This window comes from Colias eurytheme, chromosome 6, assembly GCF_061535395.1.
Source record: "Colias eurytheme isolate Ceu_HAF_F1 chromosome 6, ilColEury1 Martin Lab GWU primary, whole genome shotgun sequence".
Classification (NCBI taxonomy): Eukaryota; Metazoa; Arthropoda; class Insecta; order Lepidoptera; family Pieridae; genus Colias; species Colias eurytheme.
The window spans coordinates 8,829,520-8,838,242 of NC_142985.1; the positions used below are offsets into that span (position 1 = coordinate 8,829,520).

General features: G+C 33.3%; 2 protein-coding genes across 2 annotated transcripts; one reads left to right on the top strand and one right to left on the bottom strand.

The window, feature by feature from the left end:
- Positions 1–372: 372 nt before the first annotated feature.
- On the top strand, positions 373–5,125 carry LOC149907879 (uncharacterized). The gene is made up of 5 exons (XM_090102997.1): positions 373–532; positions 1,779–1,992; positions 2,853–2,964; positions 3,114–3,143; positions 4,679–5,125. The coding sequence occupies exons 2-5, from the start codon at positions 1,794–1,796 to the stop codon at positions 4,689–4,691; spliced, it is 354 nt and encodes a 117-aa protein (XP_089959123.1). The 5' UTR covers positions 373–532; positions 1,779–1,793; the 3' UTR covers positions 4,692–5,125.
- A 95-nt stretch (positions 5,126–5,220) lies between these two features.
- LOC149907880 (uncharacterized) lies at positions 5,221–6,086 on the bottom strand. The gene is made up of 2 exons (XM_090102595.1): positions 6,081–6,086; positions 5,221–5,991 (listed from the first exon to the last, which is right to left on the bottom strand). Exons 1-2 carry the CDS (start codon positions 6,084–6,086, stop codon positions 5,221–5,223), a joined length of 777 nt encoding a protein of 258 aa, XP_089958721.1.
- Positions 6,087–8,723: the final 2,637 nt, after the last annotated feature.

Sequence of the window (8,723 nt, forward strand, 5' to 3'; positions counted from 1 at the left end):
ATATAAAAACTACGTTTCAAATTAAGATCCTCCTCTGTTATGTTAATTTCGCTTAATGAAAGCTTTTATGCTAATTAATCGAAAATGTTTTTGTTTTGTAGGCACTAGTGTCAAAGTTTAAAATGTCAAAAGTATTCACTCGATTACACAAACATATTGTTTCTTGTGGTATTTTTATAAATTCACAATACAAAGGCCGGTCATTGCTACCCATGGAAAAAAGACTTGATTGTAATTTATCAGTGTGATGAATAAGATAATAGCCATCTTGGTGCATTCAAGGGACTGCGGAATGCACACACAAAAACGTCGATCGAATATGCATTACCGGAAAAGATGAGTTTATAATTTTTGTAGTGTTGACGAATTCGTCTAGAATTCCTTGAACCCTATTTGCTTTCTGTGCGTTACGTGTGATCCACCCTACCACAACTATTGCAGTCTATAAAAGAATACTTTACTTCTACGATGACATCTGTGTGTTAGTGCCTGCAGCAGTGTAGTGTTGTGTGCCTATCTACCTACCACTAAGGTATATCATCAATAATTATATTCGTTGGTTTGCGGTGATTTCTTAGTAAAGTTTAAAAAATGATCATTGGCGATTTAAAATTTGCAGACCTTATTATATCGGATGTATTTCATTTATTCAAATTAGACTCAAATTAGTTGTGAGTTTATTTCTAAGTAGATGCAGTTTTAGATAACAATTTAAATAAAATAAAATTATGCTTAAACTAAACATAAATATAAATTGCTTTGGGTGTTTTAAGTAATAGCAAACATTTTTATTTATTTTAATTCTTATAAGTTTAAAAGGTTATAGGTTCCAAAGCAGACCTATTATTTTAAGACATTGTTTAAGTGAAAATTTTGTATCTTTTCAAAATAAAAGCATTAAAAAGTAATTGAACTTTCAAAATCAAATTCATAAAATAAATAAAATTGAAAAATATTTCTATATTTCATGTGCCAATAAACTTGAAGAAATCAATTGTATTGGTACTTAGTGAGTACCATTAGTAAGTAGACGTAGCGCAACAAGATCGCGGTCGAGATGGTGAACGAAAACCAAATAGAAACGTCTCAATTTCCGACGGAATGCTTCCTTGCATCGTTCTCTTTTTGCAGAAATTTCTTACCGAAAAATTTTCTATTTTCACCTGCATCGGGAAATGGAAACGAAGTTGTGTGTCGGAGGTTGATTTTAGTATTTCAATAATTTAAAACTTCTTGCGGTTTTATTGGAATTTAACTTATTTTAAATTACCTATGTTTGGATATAATATTGAGTATTATTTTAGTACAGTTTTACATAGACTACGTACATTTACGGTGTAATCACGTAACATCATGAAGACTCTGTTGTGAATTGCTAGGTCAAGGATAAGTTGGTAGCAAACAAGGATTATATACTTTTCTTATTGACGAACAAACCCTGGAGGTTATTAATGCTTGCCAACCTTGTTCTTCTAAACACTGCTGTTCACACTCAATACAAACTATTATGATAGTGTCACAATCACAACGCACGCATTGACGTCACCGTCGGTTATTGGTACAAGAGTAAAATAAAAGATTGCATAGATTTAGGACCTTGTATCTTAATGCGTTTTAATCGAGGTTAATTATGATCATTCCGTTTAATGAATTTGCATGCAAAGGATTGTTCGCAATGTCTATAACAATGGCTTTTAATCACACGTTTTTGTGATCGCATGAATAAATGACAATAAGTAGGCTCGGATATGTGATAGATGATTTCTGTTTATTTATAGCAAAAAACCGGAATAATGCAGCCCACCACAATCATCGTTCTGGCATGCCTCGTGGCAGTAGTAGCTGCTAACACTAAATATGAATACCCCGTCGAAGACTCCCTCAATATGCCAGCAGATCAAGTCTACGAAAGCATTAACGACACACCAGTACATGAAAGGAGTTCCAGAACAAAGAGAGGATTACTTCTTTTGAAGAAAAAACTACTGTTGGGTATGTTTACTAACATTTTGCGGATATTATTTACGTTATAATTTTCCATTATACATAGGTAAAATGTCGAGAACTACGATAATTATCAATTAGGGATGCTGACCATCATTTTAATTGGTAATAACATTTTAGAAAAGGAAAATTTCAAACATTTATATGGAAAATATGTAATTTGGAAATAAAACATTACCTATATTAAATTTATGAATAATTTTTTTATTTTTAATATTCGCTGCGATTCTGGGAATAGTCGAATCATCCCGGCATACAACTACCTTGAAAATTGTGCAATCAATCGATTCCTTTGATGATGGCACAGACACACTTATATCATATGTGGATTTATTTAAAATTATTCTGTTCTATCTTAGCATTATTTTAAAAGACGAGAAACATTTTTAACATTTACCAATTTATAATCATAACCTATAAATCTGAAACGATTATTTGATTTACACAGTAATACCTACGTTTCATGTAAAAAAACTATTAATAATTTATATGATGATGCAAACCTTATAAATATCCTGTTAATATGTAAGTTCCCATAAATAAAATACCTACGCCCAAGGCGAGCAGCGAAATGACTATAAATTGGCAAAATTATGTTTATCGGCTCAACGCTTTTAATGATATTGATGTTAAATTTCTATTAAATTATGTTGATAGATAACTTATTATAAATTAAGCATTATCTTTACTTGAAATCTAGAAGGAAATTAATAATTATATAATCTATATTGATATTGTTTTTGCTGTTCCAAAGGTTGATCTGAACTTGCTGTATCTAAGAATTATTTTCAAGTCCTTTATATTTTTTTCAAATATGAGTTGTATTAATTTAATTTTGTATCTTGCAGGAGCTCTCGGTCTGAAAGCAGCGAAGGTGGGCGCTGTCGGTGCTGGCGTCGCGGCGATCGCGCTAAAGAAACAGTCAGTACATCATCATCCGCGACAGACATATATTCACGGGTACTAACTTACTAACATTCCATTTACATTACTCTCTTATTAAACGATCATTTAACAATTTTATTAAATATAAGTATTATGCATTTCATAAGTCAGCTTTAACTAATTTCGTATTTGCTTTTAATCAACTGCGATTGTCCGCATTGCAGCCACGGTCCCGCGGTCGTTGAAGTTCATAGGTAAGTGCTAATATTGGCGTCATATCACTATAGCTTACGTATATATCGCTACCACATAGTTTAATTAATAATTTTGGTGGATACCTAACTATCTCTGTCTATGTTGGTGATTGGTAATGAACTGTGATTGCACTTTGAGTGGGTGCACAATTTATTAAGTACGAATATTATACTATTTCACTGAACACATTTATCAAGATCATTCTCTTCGATTTTTTTTTATCTTATTCGATTTTTTTATCTTTCTTTTCAAAGAATGGAAATTGGAATGAATAACGATTAAATTGATCACACATATCTATCTGTGGGTTTTTAAAGCACAAAAGCTACTTTTTGTTTTGGTTTAACACAAGCAAACCTTGGCAAAACAGTTAGCTGGTTTAACGACTCTCCTATGCCATTGTATAATTCAACGAATTCAAATTATATGGGAATTGGCGTGATGGGTGAAACGATTGCCCCATGTTTTTTTATCGTGTAATAATTTTAACCTATTGACATAATAGTCAGTCACCTTGGTAAATCTTCTACGACCATGATCGATACTTGCCTTGTCATGATTTTCTTTCATTTTCGCTTATTCGGTGAAATATTAGCAAGTATTATTTGTTCTTTATTTTATGTTGAGGCTGCAATTAGTACGACAGTGATATAAGGCCTTTAAAAGTTTGTTTAAGAAGATCACCTATTAACATTGTTTTGGTGTTATTTATATTTAACTAGAGGTCCGCCCCGGCTTCGCCCGTGGTACATATTTCGCAATAAAAGGTAGCCTTTCTCGGGTATAAAAATATGTCCTTTCTCGGGTATAAAAATATCTCCATACCAAATTTCATGCAAATTGGTTCAGTAGTTTAGGCGTGATTGAGTAACAGACAGACAGACAGAGTTACTTTCGCATTTATAATATTAGTATGGATTTTATCATAAAAATAAACCTTCAACTCATTTCAATCTAATGCACCAATCAGCATGACTCTTTATTTTCTTTATTTAAACTTTTAATTTGTAGTTAAGTGAGTCATTCATAGAATCTTAGTATTGAATATCACACAGAGAACTTATAGATTACATACTTAATTGTATTATATAGGCACTTGCACGCTTAATTGTGAACATAATATAGGGAAATTCATAACCTGTCCGTCATGTACGTGCGTTCGTAATCGCATGTATAAATAATACGAAATTGAATGTTCTTTAGACATAATTGTACAAATAGATTGGTTGACTAATTTCGCATGCTTACAAGTTCAAAATTAGTCAATTAACGAGTCTCTTATTTGTCCAACAAACATTTCGTCCATTGACTGGTGTCTGGTCTTACATAATCCGAGACCCATCTGTGAACTATGAATAATAATTAGATTGAATTTATACCCATTTTGAATCATAATGTACGAATATGGTAAAACCCGTATTTGATGGTTTATGAGGAATGCGGATCCCAAACAAAATGTATATATTATTCTTTCCTAAATAGTTGTCATAACGTACAGAGTGAGTAGAAGACTAATGTTTTATTTTTTTTACAGCTGGTCGGGTTAACCGCGTTTCGAGTTTTCTTATATAGTACAGAATGTGCTACAGAAAATGAAGACATCGCGTGTGGATCCAGAAATTTAGTTTTAGAGCATAAACCAAGGGGTATTTTAGTTTATCTTTAGTGTTATTTAGGTATATACCTGCCAATGAATATAGTTTTAAACTGTTACCATCAAGATGTAAATACTGCCAATTGCCATACGTAGAATGTAGAAGTAAATGAATATTATAAAATTAAAATACGAATGCAAGTAAACTTTTAATCGATACTAGTGCTCCTACGTATGTACGATTTTATAATATTCTTTCTTTTCATTTTCTCTAACGTTATACAATCAAGAGATTCAAATGTTGTTCGTTATTTGTTATAATATTTATAACAAATTGAGACTCAAGTAAATGTTAGGGTGCTGTTTGTTAATAAAACTATAAACTTATTTCTTTTGTTTTATTTTGTTCATCTTTTCAATTCTTTTTCTCTTATGACGGTGCATTTTTTTTTTATGTTAGCTCCAACAAAAGAGCAGGCGACTCACTTTCTAGAGGTTCGTCGCCGCCCATGAGCGTTCGCACTGTAGGAGACTTTGCGAACGTTTTGCTGGCCTTTCAGATATGTGTAGGCTTTCTTCTTGAAGGTGCCCATGTCAAAGTTTTTAGGAAACACAGAAGCAGGTAACTTGTTCCACAAGAGCGTGGTTCTCGGCAAGAAGTGTCGCGAGAATCGCACTGTAGACGAACGCCACGCATCCAGGTGGTGTGGATGGTATTTAAGCTTGTGTCGTGCAGTGCGGTTGTGGAATTGCGCAGCTGGTATCAATCCAAAAAGTTCATCAGAACACTCTCCATTGTATATCCGGTAAAATATGCACAGTGATGCGACATCGCGCCGCAGTGCTAGCGGATCCAGCCGATCGGTGAGCTCGGGTCGGTCGACGATTCGAGAGGCTCGACGTTGAAGGCGGTCGAAAGGAAGCAGCTGGTATTGGGGTGCTCCAGCCCAGAGGTGAGAGCAGTATTCCATATGTGGCCTAACTTGGGCCTTATAAAGTTGTAGGCGATGAGCTGGCATGAAATACTGTCTCGCTCTTGCGAGCACCCCTAGTTTCTTTGAAGCTAGTTTAGCTTTGTCTTCCAGATGACCCCTGAACTGAACGTCGCTCGCAATGTCGACCCCGAGGATTCCGATGCAAGGCGTGGCCTTAAGGAGAGTGTTTTGAAATTGGGGCGCAACGTCAAAAGGCTTCTTTTTCGCGGTGAAAGCGCAGACTTGTGTTTTGGAGGGGTTGAACACAACTAAGTTATTCTGCCCCCATATCGAGATTTCATCTAGCGATGTCTCAATTTTCGACACAAGTTCTTTATATCAAACATTGCATGGCATTTACATCAAACCAGCATAGAGCTAGAGCTAGAGCAAGAGCATTCTTTCGTGATCGTTTAGTGTAAACGAAAACTCGTTTTCATTGTTTTACAGCATTAGAACATTGCATAGAATATTTTCGAACGCACTAGAACAACGAAAGAATGCCCTTTGCCTGTTTACAATAAAATAATTTGACATAGTCGGGTTAGAATGAGCATTCGCTCGTTTGATGTAAATGTATCGTTAGGTGTAACATTAAAGTCTTTATTACAGTTTTATGTTTCTTACGAATATATATTTTTCTAACCTTAAATCTATCTGTCTTGTACACTATAAGCTATAAAATTTTTAGCATCGTATAAAAAGGCGTAATAAAAGTCAGTGACAGTTCATAGAAGCGACTTTTGTGGCTTCTGTAGTAGCGAACATCTTTTCACTTATTGTGTAAAAATCTTTAAGTAAACCATAATACAACATACCTAAAACATAGCTTTTGTGTGCTGCAAAATATTTCACAACAGATAAACTTTTCTAGTAATGATACTTATATGTACTTATATGTATTATAGTTCCCGTTCCCGTGGGAACGAAACCAAACAAAAATTCTAAAAACTATATTTTTGACTTCGATATCGCCAAGTATTCTTTTAAAAAAATATTCAATTAACAGTTTTGGCTTTGTATATAATATATCATATGAATTCATGAAGTTGTTATATTTAAAGCAGTGACCGTTTTTAAAAATCGCTATGAGTCGGCAAGTTTTGAGAGTGAGATCATCTTGGGATCTCCAAAAACTGAACGGGTTGTATATAATTAATAATAATTAATATTAACAATTTCTAAATAATATTTTAGAAATAATTTAACATTTTGTTATCTTTACAATTACAGTTATGAAATAAAAAACGGAAGGTCAGTTTTTTCTTCTTATTCATAGGATTATGTGCTTAATATTATTATGTCTTTCAGTATAGTTTGTAAATTGCAAAATTTAGTAACTAATAACAAAAAGAGCAAAGTAGTTTTTAATCAACGATTATATCTGTTCCTATCCTCCAAAATATTAACACATACTTAAAAATGACTCTACAAAAGACTTTGCAAAATTCTAATAAGATTAAAAATAATGCATAATTGTTTATGGATTTCCATTTATTCATAACTTATTTTTCAGATATATTTACTCGTTAAATTTGTATAAATGTAGCTTGGTCCATAAGCAGGGACACAGAGCCGGTATGTCTCCTGATGGTAAGCGACCATCGCTGCCTGTGAACAATTGCAGAGGTAATAATATCAGCAAATGTATTGCCCACACATTTGGATAACAGAGATAAAAAAAATTTGACACAACGCGGTCTTTCGAGAATAGACGACGCGGATGAAACATTGGACTAAAATGGTTAGGAAAAGGGTTATACACCTCCGGCTTTTCCACTCAGCGACCGAAACACAGTTGCTTCTACCACAGATCATATAATACCTATACCAGTACATATACTATTTCTCGACCATCTTCTATGGTGGTGCCTTTACCGATGCGAGCTGCTCTTATTCGTGATGAAGCGAAGCATTCAAGTATCTGTGTGTGAGTTCAAATTAATAACCGTGATTGTACATGAATATGAACACAAGTATTATACAATTTTTCCCTGTTTGCTTATACTAAATGTTTTAGGAGACTGATAAGATTAAAGGAACATAGATGAGACTTTATTCCGGAATTCCCTCGAGGTCGAAATCTAAGCTAGAAAAAACTAATCTCATCACATAAATTAATCCTAGAAATATAATACCCGGCTCAATGCTCTAGTGATGAAAATGTGTAAAGTATTTAATAAATACCGATTAAAAGTTTAATAACCTCAACACATAAAATAGCATTTACACAGCTAATATACCTATATCTAAATATATTATAATATCTATAATATGAAAACATCAAAACGATTGTTACGTGGTTCAGAAATTATCATATCATGCGTAAAACTATATGTATTTTGTCTATAACTGAAGAATAGTGTTATATCGCGATGTTGGTTATAACAGTTATCGTCTGTTACGACTTGTTATATGTCATAATATAATTAAGGTAATTTTTAACCTCGCACATTTTTGATTTAGAGTTTATAACAGTCCATCGTAACATGACCCTTGTTGCTGAGGCAGGTCATTCACTCTTGTCTGATCGTGATAAATAGCTAATCGGCGATATCGTAAACGTAAACTTGAACTTAATGTTATGGAGGTGCGAATTACAGAAAGAAATTATGCAAATATTACTACATGGTGGCCGGTATATCCGTAATGTCAATGCTATAAAAATTATCAAGGATGTTTATTGAAACAAACAAAAGACCAATGGTTATGCCCAATGAAATGAAAAGTAATTAAACGAGTATGGTAGCGTCATGAACATTGAAGTAATGTTTTAACACCGCCTTAACAATATAAAGCTCGTATAAAAATGCGGAAATGGTCCGCTGAGCCGTAATTGTTTTCACATTGAAATTAAAAGTTTCATTAACTTTGCAGTGTCGACGGCGGCGAATTATGTTTTTTGACTATTGATGAGTTTTATAATGTCTTTTATGTAAACGAGGTGGTATGTGAATTATAAACTGATTAAATAGCAATCTCTTTCATTAACGTGTAATCAATGAATTATT

What these genes read in the sequence shown, in the direction of transcription:
- LOC149907879 (XM_090102997.1), top strand. Translation starts at nt 1,794, where the DNA reads ATGCAGCCCACCACAATCATCGTTCTGGCATGCCTCGTGGCAGTAGTA. An exon ending in GAAGAAAAAACTACTGTTGG is followed by an intron (nt 1,993 to 2,852) that starts GTATGTTTACTA and finishes TGTATCTTGCAG; the next exon opens with GAGCTCTCGGTCTGAAAGCA. An exon ending in CGACAGACATATATTCACGG is followed by an intron (nt 2,965 to 3,113) that starts GTACTAACTTAC and finishes TCCGCATTGCAG; the next exon opens with CCACGGTCCCGCGGTCGTTG.